Genomic DNA, 17,911 nt, shown 5'->3' with positions numbered 1-17,911 from the left:
TGTCTACGGTATAGATAACTTAAATTTAAAATGTTAAAAAATCAAAATAATCCTAAATTTAGTAGCATCTCCTTCTTTAACATGTAAATCAGTACGTAAAATACGTGTCTACTGTATAAAATTGAACATTCATTAGTTTTACATGCAAATCGCAAAGCTTAACTAGTATATCTTTAAATATAATATATAATGAATCTATCAAATGATATAAGTGATTAAGTAGAGGGTTGTTTTCTCTAGAGATTTTAGGCTCAAGTAACTACATTTGTAAAGTGTGTGCGTTGTACGAAAATTTATGAACAAATACTATCTTATAATATTTATTAATGAGCAGTTTTGATTGATGTAATATTTATTGATGAATCTATATCTTAGTTATAATTGACATTGAAATTTGAATTTTCATTTGTTACATTTATATATTCATCTTGAGATTTTATTTACTTCCACACACATATAAAAAAATTGTATTTAATATATATATTTATTCTAAAAAATATTTATGGATCTTCCACCTGTAATATCAATAGATTGGAAACAAAATTAGAGTATTATGAAGTTAATGAACCAATTTACAATCTGTCCATAGTTTGTAGACTTGTGGTGTAATTAATTAACCCAAAACCAAACCTATAGTTTTAGTGGTTCCATAGTAATTTAATGAAAACCCAAACCCATTTGCAAACCTATCATTTTTATGGTTAAGCTTATATTGGGCACTGACAACCACAAAGCCATCTCTAAAACCCTGTCCCCTTCTGTTCCCTTCCTCTTGTACTTCCAAAGCCAAAAACCAGTAGCAGAGTGGCTCACTTTGTAATTTAATCATATTTGAAGCCCTTCTTCCCCTCAAAGTTCTCGCCTTTCAACCCTACAAAAACTCACTTTCCTTCTTCAGTTCTTCAAACCATTGAGAAAAGAAAAAAGAAAACAACACAATGCAGCAAAGACAGCAGCTTTTTCTCATTTTATCACTGTTTCTCGTCTTCCAAACATCAAATGGCCATAACATCACGCGTTTACTCGCAAAGCACCCGTCTTTATCAACATTCAACCACTACCTCACTCTCACGCACTTGGCTCAAGAGATCAACCGCCGCACCACGATCACCGTCCTCGCCATCGACAACGCCGCCATGTCATCTCTCTTATCCAAGAACCCTTCCATCTACACCATGAAAAACATACTTTCCCTCCACGTACTCCTCGATTACTTCGGTGCCAAGAAACTTCACCAGATAACCAATGGCTCCGCACTGGCCGCCACCATGTTCCAAGCCACAGGGGTGGCTCCTGGGGTCTCTGGGTTTGTTAATATAACCGATTTCAAAGGCGGGAAAGTTGGTTTCGGAGCTGAAGATAATGGCGGTAGTTTGGATTCTTTCTTCATTAAATCTGTTGAGGAACTTCCTTATAATATATCTGTAATTCAGATCAGCAAGCCTTTGCCTTCAGCTGTCGCTGAAGCTCCTACACCGGGGCCTAGTGAGCTGAATATTACAGGGATAATGTCGGCACATGGATGTAAAGTGTTTGCTGATACACTTTTGGCGAATCCTGGAGCCATGGGAACATATGAGGTGAGCTCAAAATTTGTGTTTTGCTTTGTAAATTATAGTAATTTTGATTTGTTGATTGATTCGTTGCTGAAATATTTTTGATCTTTGATGCTGATTAGTGATAAAGAAGGGAAAGGAAGAAAGTGAAGAAAAGGCTTAAAGAAATTAATGGGTTAGAGGAAAAGGGTAGAAAAAAAGGTTTATTTCTTGCCACTTGATTGAGTGGTGATGGCGAGATTTTTGGTTTGAAATGGAGTTGTTGAAAGAAATAGTACAAAACTATATTGAAAAAAGTATGATAATGACACCTTGAGTTCTTCTTTTTCATGTGAATTTGTAGACAAGTTCTAGATAAAGCAACCCAGATTTGGATTTTGTTTCCTTTCCAGTTGGAAATGTCGAATTTTCATTAAAGCTATGTTTTTTCAAATCGAATTGAGTGCTGATACAAGTATGTTATGTCCGATGTGTCTTATTTCGAGTTAGAAGTTGACTGGTACTCGGATTCGGATTCGGGTTTGTGTTGGTTGTTGACGGGGCATATCGGAAACTGAGATATAAGCAAGATAACATAATGTTGCTAATACAGATATGTGGTAATGGTGACTTGCAGGATAATGTTAATGGAGGATTGGCTGTGTTCTGCCCTCTGGATGATGCATTCAAAGCCTTTCTACCAAAGTTCAAGAACTTGACGGCCTCAGGGAAAGAATCATTCCTCGAGTTCTTCGGTGTGCCGGTGTACCAATCTCTATCCATGTTGAAATCCAACAATGGGCTGATGAACACCTTAGCCACCGACGGAGCCAGCAAGTTCGATTTCACCGTACAAAACGACGGTGAAGAGGTGACGCTCAAGACCAAGATCAACACCGTTAAAATAACCGGGACTTTACTCGACGAACAGCCGGTTGCGATTTATACGATCGACAAGGTCTTGATGCCTAGAGAGTTGTTCAAGGCAGCAGCCCCTACTCCTGCACCAGCCCCAGCCCCAGCCCTAGCCCCGGAGGAGGCAGCTGATGCGCCAAAAGCATCGAAATCCAAGTCCAAGTCGGCCCCGGGACCTGCATCAGATTCGCCAGCGGATTCACCGGACGGTGATCCAGCTGATCAGGCAGCTGATGAAAGTGCAGCTGCGAGTTTTAAAGGTGGAAGGTTTGTTGCTGTTGGATTGAGCTTCATGCTAATGCTTTGGTTGCTTTAAGGTGTTTTTGTCAGCTTATTACGAGCCTTCAGTGTGTGTTTATTTATATTTTTTATATTGTTTTTTAAGCTTGTTTATGTTAATTTTGTGTTAGATATATTAACTAAAGGTTTGTGATTTTCTTTTCCCTGGAAGTTTGATATTTATTTTATTGTTATGATTTTTGTAATACAAATTGTTACGATTTTCATTCCAGCTGTTTTGATATCCTCCCTATATCAAATGGTGGTTATATTTACGAAAGGTAATTTCATTCAAGATCCATTTATTATTTGATTTTTTATTTATTGTCGGATTATTTAATCACCAATATGTTTATTATTTGAGTATTTTATGTAATGCTTAAATTATCTATTTTTTTTCAAACTTAGTTTTTTTAATATATTAAACTATTTTTGTTTAGAAATCAACAATAATCTTCGATTTTAATGAACTCAGCGGCCGCTTATCACACTTTCATTTATGAATGGGTCACATGATTTGATCACAAGAATAAAGAACCACCATATCCAGGAATGTCCGAACCGCATCCATGATTTATAAGGGTTGATTTCATTTTCGATTGGACTCATTTGGATGATTATATAGACACACAGTCGTTAAGGATTGGGAGAGGCTGTCACAATGAATAGGTATTTAACTCATGCTATATAGATTTTGACTCCATCTATTTAATAAGATTATTATTATTTTTTTATTAAAAATAGAATTTAAATTGAGTCAATTCTTTTTAAGATAAGATTGGATTAAGTTTAAATTTATGGTGAAAAATATGTATGCCAAGAATAATAATATAGTTGTCCTTTATATATTTAAAGATAATTACTATAGCACTCTTTTCTCTATATTATTTTAATCAAGACTCTACTTTACCTAATAAAAATAAGAATTGTATATATGTGCGTCAGATCAGATACAAATTTTCACTATGAAAATCAAACAACTTTGAATCGAGTACCTAAATCCGAATCAAATCAAATGACAGGTGAAGGAATGTTATTCTTAGATTGAATTCAAATGAGCTAAAAAATCTGAAATCTGGGCCGACCCAAACTACAAATCATCCCTATCTATAATTTCTACTTTGTTTTAGCATAATAATATTTATTTAAAAATTATATTTAAATCAAGGTGTAGGTACTTGATGATTGTGCAAAGCACTTCCTTCCGTGAATTTTAATAATACATAGTTTAAAAATGCTAAAACAAAACGTTCTGTTATTCATGTCAAAAACCAATATATGGTACATAAATTGAAGCAACGATTAAAGCAAAAGAAAGTTTGATCCCCAAGGGAAAGGATACTAGATTTACCTCCTAATCTCATTTCCTGTAGCAAAAGCTATGTCTAACTGGGGCCTATTCGCATGATGAGGGTCTTAAGACCTGTTTTCTTATCGGAAAGAGAAAAAGGAAGTGCATGCAGGGAAAAGGGGTCTAAACAAGGAATAGAGTTGCTTAGCAAACTCGATGGTATCATCATCCCTGTTTTGCTTTCAGGGGTTGATGGCAGACCTTGACTTGCCCAGATCCCTGTTGTTCAAATACAGGAAAGATGGTTGGTCGCTGAAATTCAATACCGGCTGAGGGGAAAACCCGGCATAGCTTCTGTCTACCTTCGCCAAGCACAATTCGTTAATGTAGCGGAAAAGCTCGTGCTTCTGGGCGAATGGTTGAGCTGCATATTCTTCAAACGGCATCCACTGTACAAAGAAATAGGAACAGGGCAGACGTACACGCATGTTCTTGTACATACTCTTAATTCAGGACTCGTTACTGGATGGAGGAAATAACATGGAACAATATGAGTTGTACCTGGGCTGCCTCAATTTCCAGCTCTTGCTTCTGAATATCAAAGGACAGTGGATGCAACATGCATATGAATAACATATCCGACTTCTCGAAGAATGCCTTGTGTGATTGCCTGAATTTAAGAAAATGATTTCAAAACAAAGAATTCACTATGATTTATCCACAACAGTTGGCAGTATTGCACAAAAGCTGATGCGAATGACTCATTAAACCAATTATAGTTTGTTTGTTGGTATTTGCTACACCGATAACTGAAGTGCTTCTAGAGCTAAATTCATGCTTATCAAATACTGTAATTATTTGACAACCTGGTATATCAGTAACAATTATCTCATCCAAAACTTTCATAACCGTCACTTCAGATTTACAACCTTGTTTGACAACCATTGTCCAGTTCTAACTACGCTAACTCGAAAAACAATAATGATATCAGGGTCTATTTTCTTGTTAGTTTTCAAATATGCCTTTCATCCAAGCATGGCAATATCAGTAACATATGTGATGTAAGTTGAAGATATAAAACTGAGTTGTGCGGTTTAAAGCAAAAGGACGTGTTTGCTCATGCAAACATCATACCTGAAACCTAGGACCTCCACAAACTCTGTGTCAATCTGAAAAAGGAAAAATCGGTGGTCTTCATAAGGCCATTAACACTCATGATAAATCATTGGTGTAAAAACAACAAATATTTATGCATATTCATCACTTACTCCCGTCTCTTCTTTTACTTCTCTTATAGCTGCCACAGAAATATCCTCGCCCTGTTTGTAGAGGAGCTCATTTATCATTTGATAGCAATGCGAATTAGATTTTTAGGTGATGTGAAAGTTCCTTATGACGGCACACCGGAACATACCTCTTCAACCACCCCAGTAGGAATTTTCCATATGCCTGTTCCTTGAAGAATGCCACTCTTTTCCTGAACTACAAGCACCTATCAGCCAAGAATATTCTTATTTAGAAGATGAGAGAAATAGTTTGATTAATCCAAAAGCGAGAGTTAAACCTATAGTATCACCACTTACAACAATAGTATGCTTCAAAAAGCTAGATTGAGAGGTTATTCTCGTATAGATAATAAAAACTGTTAACATGTGAATCTGAGAATAAAAGCACCACATAGCTGAGAGCATGAACCTCTGAGCTGCTGCATCAGGTCCGTAGTAACAAATTGGCTTGAATATGACTTAAGAGTGTGAATATTCAAAAAGATAATCTTTTGGGTTCATGAATACAAATTTTTGGAAAATGTCCTCTAGTTTACATCATCAGGCAGTCTAACCACAGACCAGATTCCAATGGAACAGGTGAAACTTATTATAACCACAAAAGGCCAGAAGGACCTAAGGGAATGATCCAATTAACTAGTTCTACATTAGCAGAATAAAGAATCAATTACCCGCTTTAAAAAATTGAACACGATGAATTCAGTGGAATACCTCTCTTTTATCATTCAAGATAATTGCACCAACACCTACTCGGTGTGTTGCATTTGCGGGGATAGTGCTAGGTGTCTTAGGAATCCAGAAAACAAGCATGAGGTAGCTTGGCTCAGCATGGTGGTATCTAAACCCTTCCTATAATCAATTTAAAGTGTTTCAGAAGACTTGACAGTCAAAACATTATACTTATCAACTTATAGACAACAAGAAATAAAAAGAGCAACATAAAATTATCAAATACAAATGAAGTTAAAAACATATATTATAGACTACCTTCACTGCAGGTTCAACTAGATGCGCGAGTCCAATAGGCAATTTAATCCAAACTCCCTTTTTACCCTGCACAGTAAATTCCGAATATAATGACTATAAACCAAAATAGCAAAACTAAGAAACTTAAAGCCCCTACATCAAGTTCCTAGAATATGAATAACTTGATTGTGTAAATAAGACCTCTAGCAGCAATAACCAAAGTTAAGATTTGTTCATTTTGGTTACATCACAATCACCAGAGAATACCAACTGATCAATTAGATAGCTGGTTCAGAATCTATTAAAATCTATTAGAATCCCCTGCAAACAGAGTAACACTTCGGATCTGGATGAAGACTCAGCATTAGAAGTCGGCTCAATCGACTCGAGACCATTTTACAAATCTAAAAAATAAGCAGAACTTGTATCAATTGCACTGTTCAAATCACAGCAATCATCTAAAAAAATATCCATCTCAAATTTAACCTGTTGCTTCCACTGCAACATAGAAGCTGTGAGCATAGTAAGAAAGGTTTTAGTGTCCATGTGCTCCTTCATTTCCACAATGACACCTCCATGATCATCATTTATAGCAGGAAGAAATTCAGCATGCCAAACTCCGTTTCTGCTCACCTGTCTCCCAACTACCTCTGATAAATCCGTTGAGATCGGCATTTGTTCCAACTTCGAACCTTCAATAAAATTCATATTCTCAAAGTGGTACCACCAGAGGAGGGAGAAATAAAGAAATTAGATGTACAGACATGTATGGACTTGCACAAATACATCATATATACTTCCACATATATATACAATACATCATGCTTCATTATTACAAATGATCCACTGCCATACTTTCAGTTCAACAACTCGATGCACGTGTGCACGAAAATAAGAAAAAAGAGACTCATTTTGTTTCTTAGAAATTGACTTTCATATTTCTATATTTTCAAAATTCGTTCTGAGGAAACTGGTCAGATCAATAAAAATAAAAGGCTCAATAAGCTAAAAAGACTATAGTGCAAGTCTCACTTTGGCACTTATACTATTTTTTCGATCAATGACCCTTCAACTTTCATTCCATCACCAAAAAATAGGATTTATGTTTTGGAATTTATATATTTTTAAAAATAATTATTTTCAATCTATTTAAAAAAAAATAAAAAACATAAAAGTACTAAAAGCAATATATATATAAAACTAATTTTTAAGTTCTTTTTATCAAGTTCTGGATTTTTTAAAAGCTTTTTTTAAAATTTTGGCACACTTTTATGATTTTATTTTAGATTTTTTCATAATTGTTAATAATTTTCATTTTCCTTTTACGAGTCGTGAAACTCGATTGTCATTATCTCTTTTGTAACAGAAAATGTCAAAGGATCAACGGTGCAGACAAAATGAAAGTTGAAGGGCCAAACTGACCGAAAGAATAATAAAAGGGTCAAAATGAGAATTACCCTAAAGTATAGGGTCGTTTTAGGTATTAAGCCAAAATAAATCATCACGTTCTACTAATAAATTACATGAAAATTGCTAAGCCCGTGAGCTTAGTTCAATTTGAGTCTAGACGTAATTTTCTAAGTGAGAACCAGGGATGGCAGGCGGGAATAATTTTGTGGATTTTGTTTCGAATTTGCTTTAATGAGTAATGGATAATTGCGGATGAAAAAAGTTATACTCGCTGTGAATAGTAGATAAGTGATGGATTTAAGATCTTAACTGTTCTGAATCTGCTCGCTACGTATCCGCCTGCCCTACATCCTTAACTATTAATTACTCACCATATAAATTTTGAATAATTGTGAATTTAGGTATAATTTCAGAAACTATTCTATAAATCTTAAGATTTTGGAAGACATCACTTGTAATTTAACCAAATGTTAAGGTATATACTCAACTAATACTTGGTTTATTTCAGTGACGGATGCAAAGCATCCTTAGGATGGGTACGTGTCTATCGTGAAATTCGAGTTTCTTTATATTAAATGTTTATTTTACTATAGGTGTCCACCCTGAAATTTTACTTGTGTTTATCCTATACAAAAATTTTCAATAATTAATGTGTATGTGTCCACCTTCAAAAATATTTCTGGATTTGCCAGTGATTTATTTTATCATGCTTCTTATTAGATGTGTTTGATTTATGTTTTTTCGTTTATATAATCTAAGAGGTTGATGTCAGACGGGTACAAGATAGATGGTAAGTATCCAGTTAGATAGTGTGCGTTAGATTGATTTGAGAGTGTACTCGTGTGAGTTGCTATAAATTTAAAAAAAATTATCATGTCATAGGTGGTGGGTAGGGATGGACATGGGTCGGATTTTCGGTCCACCCGAGAACAATGATTTCTCCACTTGAAATTCGACCCGACCCGCATAATATATACCCTCCACCCAACCCAACCCAAATCCGACCCGACTTTTTGAAATAAAAGCCGAACCCGACCCGTCTCAACCCGAAATAATAAAAAAATATTATTTTTATTCAATAAAAATAATGATTTAATTGAAAAAATAATATATATATAGGGGTATTATTGTAATTATTCGTAAATATATAAGGTAAAATTATTTTTTTTGGGTCGGGTCGGATCGAGTATTTTTTCACCTTAAACCCGAATCCAACCCGACTCGAACACAATCTTTAAAAAATCGACCCGAACACCACTTTTAAAAAATCGACCCGACTCGACCTGAACCTAAATTTAAAAAAAAAAACTCGACCCGGTTAGATCGAGTCAAATCAGAATCCGTCAGATTCGGATCCCATGCCCATCCCGGAAGGTGGTGTACACAAAAATATTATATAAATATGAGATGCTGAAAAAGATATCCACACCAGGTCTGCCAGTTTGCAATCCTAGTGAGAGCGGATGTGAACTTCACTCGTATTAGTATTTAAAATAAAAATTTGGTTTTGGGGGTGGGGGGAAATCAAACAACGTGAAATAATTTTAATTTAATAAATATGGCAACTATTGTATGTAAATCAAACGACATAAAACATTTTCGATGTAAACGAGAGAAAAAAAAAATTCATTCAGTTTTTGAAAGATGGAAAACAGATGTTTTCTAAACTTCAGTCTTCGTACTACAATTAGAAATCAGTTAATACTAAACAGAGCTACAAGAAGACCATGTAAGTTGCAGCGTGAGGATAGGAGACATGGTCACAGTTTGGGGATTCCAACTCAAATATGATACATATCACTTCTAAAGAGAAAGGTTAATGTGAAAATTTCTGTTTGGCTTACCTCCATAATTTTATAATTCAGGAAAAGAGAGATGAAATAATACACCACCATTAAACCAGCATATGAAAAAACCAGAAAATGAAAGGAAAAACTTCTAACCTCCAAACGAGTGAAATGCATTTCACTCAAACATTAAGAAAAAATAGTCCTCCAATTCAAAAATCTTCTAAAGCTAATTACTGGAAAATGTGATTAACGCGGAAAGAAATGCATAATCATAACACCCAAAAAGCTATCATTCAAAAAATTCAAAATCAATGGCATTATCGTCACCTGCTAAATAACGAAAAATCAGGAGCAGCACAATTATCCCAGCGTTTTTGAAGCAGCCGCGGGGCTAAATGCTGAGCAGTGATTAAATAAATAGTGATTCAAAGAGCAAGTTTAAGAATCAAATCATGAATTTGCTTTTGCTTGCAGACTGTATTTATGGAAAATGAAGACAGAATGAACAGAAGAGAATAGAAGCCGAGAGCGAGACGTATGAAGAAAGGCTTTAGTGCGTTGCTATAAAGATATGGTTGTTGGGCTTTGAGCTTACTAACTAATTCGTAATTCACTTATGATGTGAGATGAAGTGGATGCTGACGTATATCCACTCTACTTTTTTAGCCAATAAGAGCCTTTCTAAACGATACGTGGCCCTCCATATTTAATGCCGCCCATTTTAGTGAGGGACCAGCGGGAGCAATAAGTTTTTGGTAAATTACGCTCTATTATTAGTTTTAATTTGTTTTAGTATTTAATTTTTTTAAATTATACTTAAAGTTTTTATTTTATTTTACCGTTAAAAATTTTAGTTTTTGTTTCATTTTAGTACTTTGTTTAAAATTTAACGTTAAGTTTTGAAAAAAATTGAAAGTTTAGATACTAAAATAGGCTAAAATTGATATTATATGTACTAAACGTGTTAAGTTTTTAACAACATGTCTAAAATGAAATGAAAACTAAACATTATGTATGATTTAAAAAAAATGAAAGTTTAGGTACCAAAACGAACCGAACTTATAGTTTAGGTACTAAATATGCAGTTTATCCTTTTTACTAAATTTATATTTTAATATTCAAATTTTGATTTTAAGATTAATTTAATATTTAAAGTTTTTTAATTACATATATTAATTTAATTTAAATTAATAGTACTAGTGAATAACTTATTTGTACGAAATCAAATTTAAATATTAAGTTAAATCGTAATTCTATATTTAAAATCTCAACTACAAAACTATATGCAAATATCAATTAAACTAAAATTCATTCATATTTTTTCCCTCTCTTTACTAAAAATATGTCTTAATTCACTTACGATATTTTTTCCTTGCAACTTTTTCAATGTTATCGGGTTTGTATTTATTTTCATATATAATGATCTTAAATGCGATAAAAATGATATTTAAAATATAAAATATTACAGAATTCATATAATAATATATATATATACTTGACATAATAAATTTATATAGGTGTTGTATACTTGTTTAGAAATATAAAGCATATAAACATTAATTCTTAAAGAAATATAATATATATTTTAAATTAATCGCTGATATTTAATATATTAATCGATTAATTGAGATTGAATTTTAGAGAAATTTATTATGTGAACAACTCTCTCAACCTAATTTACTGAAAAATATAATATATTTTAACATTGGTGTTCTAAAAAAAACATACGCCATTATATACGTATTCTATTAGATATGGTTGAACACAAATTTGGACGAAAACGGGACTTTCATTCACCAACTTTTGATTTCAATTCAAATTACCTTTCTCCTAAGAATAATTTGTTTTATTAGACAATTTTATATTATATAGCTCTTTGTGTCTGTGTATATAAATACATATCAAACTAAGAATATTGAATTTTGAGAGCCGACGAAATTATCATTTCAAGATCATTATAAAAATAATGATATTACCATTTAATTAAAATTCAACTAAAAAATCATATATTAAATATGAGATTTGGCATAATAATAAAGGCATTTTCAATCCCTTAAATACCCATGTTTATTATTATTATTTTTTGAAGAAATTAAAGACCCATGTTTTGTTCCCCTAAAACCATCCCTTTTTTCAATTTTTTGTTGTTGAATGACATGAGAAAAAACAAATGTTGAGTTAATCGATTGATGAATCGGCCAAGAGGGGGTGAATTGGCAATGAAAATTTCGGTGGAAGCTTTTGCAGAAAATTAAAAATATTTGCACAACGATTTAGAGTGGTTCGACTTTTTCAACCAAAGTCTACGTCCACTACCTTAGCTATCCACACTAAGGATTTTCCACAAATTCACTAATTTGTCTTTCTTTTGAGGACAAAGAGTAACCTTACAACTCCCTCAAAAATTATACCCCAAATTCTTGAGAACACTCTCTCCCAAAGAGAAATACACAAATTTTGCAAACTTACAGAAAAACCTCACAAGACAATATGTTTGCACAATTCTAGAACAAAGAAAGAACACTCAAGAATGAATACAATTGAGCACAAATGTTGTTCTTGAAAGCAAAATGAATATTGAATAAAAATAGGCTTGAAATGCTCAAACTTGAGGTTTGATGTTTTCTCTTTGATTCTCTAGCTTTTCTTCTTAATTGTTGTTTCTTGTTATTGATCAATGGCTCCTGAGCTTGTTTAAATACACATTGAATCACTTCTGAACGTTGAGGATCATTGGTGAAGTCAATAGAGCCGTTGTGGTGTGAATACCATTTAAAAAATCAGTTGGGAGCGTAGGTATATCGGTACACTATCAAGGTGTATCGGTACACTCAGTGTAAAATTCAAATATTTCGACCATTGGTTAACCTGGTGTGTCGGTACACTCAAGAGTGTATCGGTACCCAAAGTACATTCTATCTTTCTCGGAGCCAGGAGTGTATCAGTACATCAACTGTGTATCGATACCCAAATTAAATTTGAAGTTGGGGGTGTATCGATACATCCAATAGTGTATCGGTACCCCCTTTGTAAAAATCATTTTTAGCCCAATTATGGTTCGAAATACTTTGTAAAAATTATTTCAAAAATATTTTAAGATTAAAACACAATTTTACACTTAAGTAAGGATTAAAATTGACATTTGAAAACTTGGAGTAATATTTTTGATATTCAAATAATTTAATCGAATATATAATTTAAATTGAATATAAAATCTTAAAATTCAATAGTACATTATTTGTTATATTGAAACATCAAAATGTTTTCAACAATCTCCCCTTTTTGATTTAACAAAACATTTAAGTAATTTTAAGATTTTCTTTGAAAATCATTTTTGAAACCAATTTAGAAAAATTACTCCCCTTACTTTATTCTCCCCATTTTTGTTAAATCAAAAGACTATAAAATGTTTAAACAAGTTTTTTTTTAAGAAAATAGCCAATTGATTTATATAAATATAGATATAGCTTAAGCTGCTAAGATCTCAATCAAGAGAAATGTTAACCATTAGATCATAATCAATATTCATATATAAATGTGTAATGGTAATTGGTCATAATTTGTCTAAAATGTAAATGGTGCATATACTAACATGTAACATAAGTTTTAATAACATTCAACCAAACCAAATTCAAACAACTAAATTCAAATAACCAAAACATCCAAGTTTAATCATCCATACATAAAAATCCAAAAACATTCAAAATGTTTTAACAATGAGTTCTAATTCAATCATAGAAAACTAAGCAAGAAAGGGTCTAATCATCCATAGGTGGATCGGGAGGAGGAAAATATGCTCGCATCTCGAGTGTAAGCGCATTTAATCATTCGTTCATAGCTTCGTTGTTTGTGCACATCTCCCATTGAATTTCCAATTGTTGAGCCCCCATTGTTGTTAATTGGGACTCTATGGATGCAAACCTTAAATCGAATGTCTTCATAAATGATCGAAAGTATGGAGGCATTGGACTCTCTTGCTGGACCGACTCGTCCTCGGGTACATGATCATCGATATCTTGCATAAGTTCTTCAAGCTCTGGATCATCATCAGCTGTTGGCTCCGGTGCAGCTCGTGAGGAACTAACACCCGATGTTTTTTGGGTTGATCGAACCCATTGATCCTTTTCCCCGGACCAACCCGATTTCTTCAAGGTTGTAAGATTTCTTCAAGCTGAACCCTTTGATTGGATTTGATAAACAAATTACTTAGAAGACAACCGTAAACTAAGGTTTCTATATATTTAGACAGGACATTGTTTATGATTTCTACAAGCTCAGCGAAAATTATTTGTGACAAATTTATTTTCTTATTATGTTGGATACCATAAATCTAGAGCTATAAGGGTGGAGTATCTACCTCCAGATGGTCTAAACCACCAAGAGATCATTAAGTAAAGGAAACACTTGTGATGAGTCAACAAGGTACTTGCACTCGCCTTAGCTCTATAATTGGTAGCAACAATTTCTTTTTCGTTATCTAAACCCACGTTATCTAAACAAAAAATGTTAGTGATTGTGTCAGAGTCAATATAAAGGAATTGACCTAAGAGATACGACTGAATCCCTACGGTGGCAGTTTGACGCTCATTTTGGACACAAACTGCATTTGAATAGAAAATGCGGACAAGTTGGTGATAGACAACATGTTTAAGCTGAAACAGTTTATCAAATTTCCAAGATATAAGGGTAAGAAGATATTCAAAATTCATATCGATCATGGCTTGGATTGAGGGGATACGCTCTTCCCGGATTTTATATGACTCGAATAGATTAACAAACCTATTGTATAGATCTTCTCGACAACCAGGTTAGTTAAAGCAAGAATTATGGATAGTCATATCGGGAGCGTTTGGGTTTGGATTTTGAGATGGAATATGAGGTCGGTTTTGAAGTTGGTTTGACCGACTAGAAGATAACCTAGGGCGTTTTGAATGAGACATGGTTTTTAATCAGAATGGATAAGGACACCTGCAATTTTTAAAACACATGTATGCAATAAAATCAATCCCAAAACTCAATACGAGTCCATAATATTCAAGGTTCTCTAAAAATAATCCTAATGAGCAAAATTTGAAAACTATTTTGAAAACAATGTTTAAAAATCATAATAAGTATATTTTTCATGAAAACAACATAATTAAATCAAAAACAACAATTTTAAAAAATAAAGCAATTTTTTTTTATTTCAAAAATTAAGAAAAATTTTGTGTTTTTGATGAAATTAGTTGTAGATTATAGTTCTAGACTACAATCTAACAAATGTATGATATCTAATTCAGCTTATAACTAATTAAAAAACTAGTCATGTGTTCAAAAATAAAAAAATATGGTTTTAGAAAAGTTTACCTTGAAAAATTTTGGATTTGAGTGAGAATAGATGTTGTTTGCACGATTTTGATGATCGTAGCAGGTTTAGGAGTGAAATATGAGCAAATTCTGACTTGAATCGTTGAAAATGAGCGAAGAGGAGATTTTGGGTGATTTTTGGAGAGGAACGGTGGGAGTGTTTTTGTTTTGAAGGGTTTGGCAAACTGTTATATTTAGGGATCTAAAGTCAAAAAACCCAACGGGTGTATCGGTACACTCATGAGTGTATCGATACACATTCAAGGAATGTATTGGTACACATTCATAGTGTATCAATACATAGCGAGGAGGTATCGATACACTTTGCACAAAAATGTCAAAATCTGTTTTTAAGCACTTAGAATGCTAAATTGATTAGCTCTAGTGGTATTGGCAACTCATATATAGAAAATTAACAATGTTCAGTCAATCAAATCTATCCTTAAATTTTATTTGAACATATTATTAATTTTCACTAAAGATCATAAACTCCCCTAACTAATAGCATAAAATGCATTCAAAAATTTATTTTTATAAGCATTTTTCATTTCTAATTAGAAGTGCTAAAATTATTTTAAACACCAAGTGAAGATAGATCAGTTAAACCTAATTCTCTCTTAAGTGTCCAAAATCTTTCTTTATCTAAAGGTTTTGTAAAAATATCCGCTAATTGATGCAAAATATCAACAAATTCTAGAACTATATCTCCTTTTGTGACATGATCTCTAATGAAATAATGTCTAATTTCAATGTGCTTAGTTCTAGAGTATTGGATGGGATTTTTAGCGAGACAAATAGCTCTAGTATTGTCACACTTGATAGGTATGGTACCTACTTCAATTCCATAATCTAAAAGTTGTTGTTTCATCCAAAAAACTTGTGCAACAACTACCAGCTGAAATGTATTTACTTTAGTGGTAGATAATGCAACACAATTTTGTTTCTTTGAAAACCATGAAATCAGTATATTTCCTAGGAATTGACAAGTACCGGAGGTGCTTTTCCTATCTATTTTGCATCCTCATAATCCGCATCAGAGAAGGCATGCAAGCTAAAGCTAGAGTCTCTAGGATACCAAAGTCCTAAGCTAGGAGTTCCTTAAGGTATTTAAAGATTCTCTTAATGGCTAGTAGATGTGATTCCTTAGGGCAAGATTGAAATCTAGTACATAAGCAAACACTAAACATAATGTTCGGTCTACTTACGGTTAGATAAAGTAAAGAGTCAATTATTGACCTATACAATTTAACATCTACACATTTACCTCCTTCATCTTTGTCAAGCTTTATAGATGAGCTCATTGGAGTGTCATGGAGTTTACCATTTTCTAATCCAAACTTTCTGAGCATATCCTTGACGTATTTTGCTTGATTGATTAAGATGCCATCTTTTCTTTGCTTGATTTGGAGTCCCAAGAAAAATGAGAGCTCCCCCATCATGCTCATCTTGAATTCACTATGCATTAGTCTAGAAAATTCTTGGCAAAGAGCATCATTAGTAGAACCAAATATTATATCATAAACATAAATTTGAACTACTAATAAATCTTTACCTTTTTGCTTTAAAAACAATGTAGTGTCAACTTTTCCTTTTGAAAAACCTTTTTCTATTAAAAAATTTGACAATCTTTCATACTAAGCTCTATGAGCTTTTTTTAAGCCATATAAATCTTTTGTCAATTTAAAAACATGATTTAGAAATTTTGAATCTTCAAAACCAGAAGGTTGTTCCACATACACTTCTTCTTTTATAAAACCATTTAAAAATGCACTTTTAACATCCATTTGATATAATTTAAATTCATTGAAACATGCAAATGCTAATAACATTCTTATTGCTTCCATCATAGCTACAGGAGAATATGTTTCATCATAGTCCATGCCCTCTTCTTGAGTATAGCCTTAAGCAACAAGTATAGCCTTGTTCCTCACTATATTACCACTTTCATCAAGCTTATTCCTAAATACTCATCTAGTACCTACAATAGATTTATTATTAGGTCTTTCAACTAATGTTCATACTTTACTTCTCTCAAATTGATTTAACTCTTCTTGCATAACCATAATCCAATTTTCATCTTCTAATGCTTCTTTAATATTTTTAGGCTCTATGCATGAGATAAATGCAACATAATTACATATATTTCTAAGAGAAGATCGAGTTGTTACCCCTTTGGATGGATCACCTATAATTTCACCATCATTGACATAATTGTATTCTCTTGGGTAAGAGACTTCTCTTTCTTCAATGGTTGGATTCTCGAGAACATCGTGAGTTTCCTCATCTTTCATTTCTTCATTTGATGATGGTTCTCCAATGTCGTGTGTATTTATAATACCTATGTCATCATCAACACAAGAATCATTCCCCGGAAGGGGATTATCATCGAAAACAACATGTATAGATTCTTCTACCACTAAAGTTCTTTTATTTAATACTCGATAAGCATTAGAATTTAAGGAATAACCCAGAAAAATTCCTTCATCACTTTTAGCATCAAATTTGTCAAGGTTGTCTTTACCGTTATTTAAAACAAAACATTTATATTCGAATGGATGAAAATAACTAATATTAAGCTTTTTATTTTTGAAAATTTCATATAGAGTTTTCTTTAAAATAGGCATAATCATTACTCGATTAATAACATAACAAGCGGTATTTTTGGCTTCCGCCCAAAAATATTTTGGCAAATTGTTTTCACAAAGCATGGTTCTAGCAATTTCTTCTAAAGTTCGATTTTCTTCTCAACAACTCTATTTTTTTGAGGGGTTCTAGGTGCATAAAAATTATGGCTAATTCCATTAGAATTACAAATCTCAGTAAATCCAAGATTTTTAAATTTAGTACCATGATCACTCCTAACACTAAAAATGGAGTAACCTTTTTCGTTTTGGATTACTTTTGAAAACGTGATGAATTTTTCTAATGCTTCATCTTTAGCACTTAAGAATAGAACCCAAGTATATCTATAATAGTCATCTACCAAGACAAATGCATATTGTTTTCCACCCAAGCTAGTAATCCTAATTGGCCCAAAAAGATCTATATGAATCAATTGTAATACTCTACTAGTTGATATATCATTAATGAACT

The 17,911-nt window shown here is 32.8% G+C and overlaps 2 protein-coding genes across 2 annotated transcripts; one reads left to right on the top strand and one right to left on the bottom strand.

Moving 5' to 3' along the window:
• The first annotated feature begins 773 nt into the window (after positions 1-773).
• LOC120141530 (fasciclin-like arabinogalactan protein 1) lies at positions 774-17,561 on the top strand. Its single transcript, XM_039156372.1, has 5 exons — positions 774-1,580; positions 2,173-2,767; positions 5,387-5,394; positions 16,478-16,492; positions 17,550-17,561. Exons 1-2 carry the CDS (start codon positions 939-941, stop codon positions 2,764-2,766), a joined length of 1,236 nt encoding a protein of 411 aa, XP_039012303.1. The 5' UTR covers positions 774-938; the 3' UTR covers position 2,767; positions 5,387-5,394; positions 16,478-16,492; positions 17,550-17,561.
• Positions 3,962-9,961, bottom strand: LOC120141531 (nudix hydrolase 10-like). The gene is made up of 9 exons (XM_039156373.1): positions 9,800-9,961; positions 6,759-6,956; positions 6,294-6,359; positions 6,018-6,155; positions 5,435-5,512; positions 5,289-5,339; positions 5,155-5,189; positions 4,582-4,690; positions 3,962-4,469 (listed from the first exon to the last, which is right to left on the bottom strand). The coding sequence occupies exons 2-9, from the start codon at positions 6,945-6,947 to the stop codon at positions 4,263-4,265; spliced, it is 873 nt and encodes a 290-aa protein (XP_039012304.1). The 5' UTR covers positions 6,948-6,956; positions 9,800-9,961; the 3' UTR covers positions 3,962-4,262.
• Positions 17,562-17,911: the final 350 nt, after the last annotated feature.

Source organism: Hibiscus syriacus, unplaced genomic scaffold (assembly GCF_006381635.1).
Source record: "Hibiscus syriacus cultivar Baekdansim isolate YM2019G1 unplaced genomic scaffold, ASM638163v2 tig00110809_pilon, whole genome shotgun sequence".
NCBI lineage: Eukaryota > Viridiplantae > Streptophyta > Magnoliopsida > Malvales > Malvaceae > Hibiscus > Hibiscus syriacus.
This window is presented reverse-complemented; position numbering and strand designations above follow the sequence as displayed.

Excerpts from the sequence above, each read along its gene's own strand:
- LOC120141531 (XM_039156373.1), bottom strand. The coding sequence starts at position 6,947 with ATGCCGATCTCAACGGATTTATCAGAGGTAGTTGGGAGACAGGTGAGC. Across the intron at positions 6,360-6,758 it reads TGTTGCAGTGGAAGCAACAG|GGTAAAAAGGGAGTTTGGAT; the intron begins GTTAAATTTGAG and ends TTTACTGTGCAG. Across the intron at positions 4,470-4,581 it reads TGGAAATTGAGGCAGCCCAG|TGGATGCCGTTTGAAGAATA; the intron begins GTACAACTCATA and ends TTCTTTGTACAG.
- LOC120141530 (XM_039156372.1), top strand. The coding sequence starts at position 939 with ATGCAGCAAAGACAGCAGCTTTTTCTCATTTTATCACTGTTTCTCGTC. Across the intron at positions 1,581-2,172 it reads GAGCCATGGGAACATATGAG|GATAATGTTAATGGAGGATT; the intron begins GTGAGCTCAAAA and ends GGTGACTTGCAG.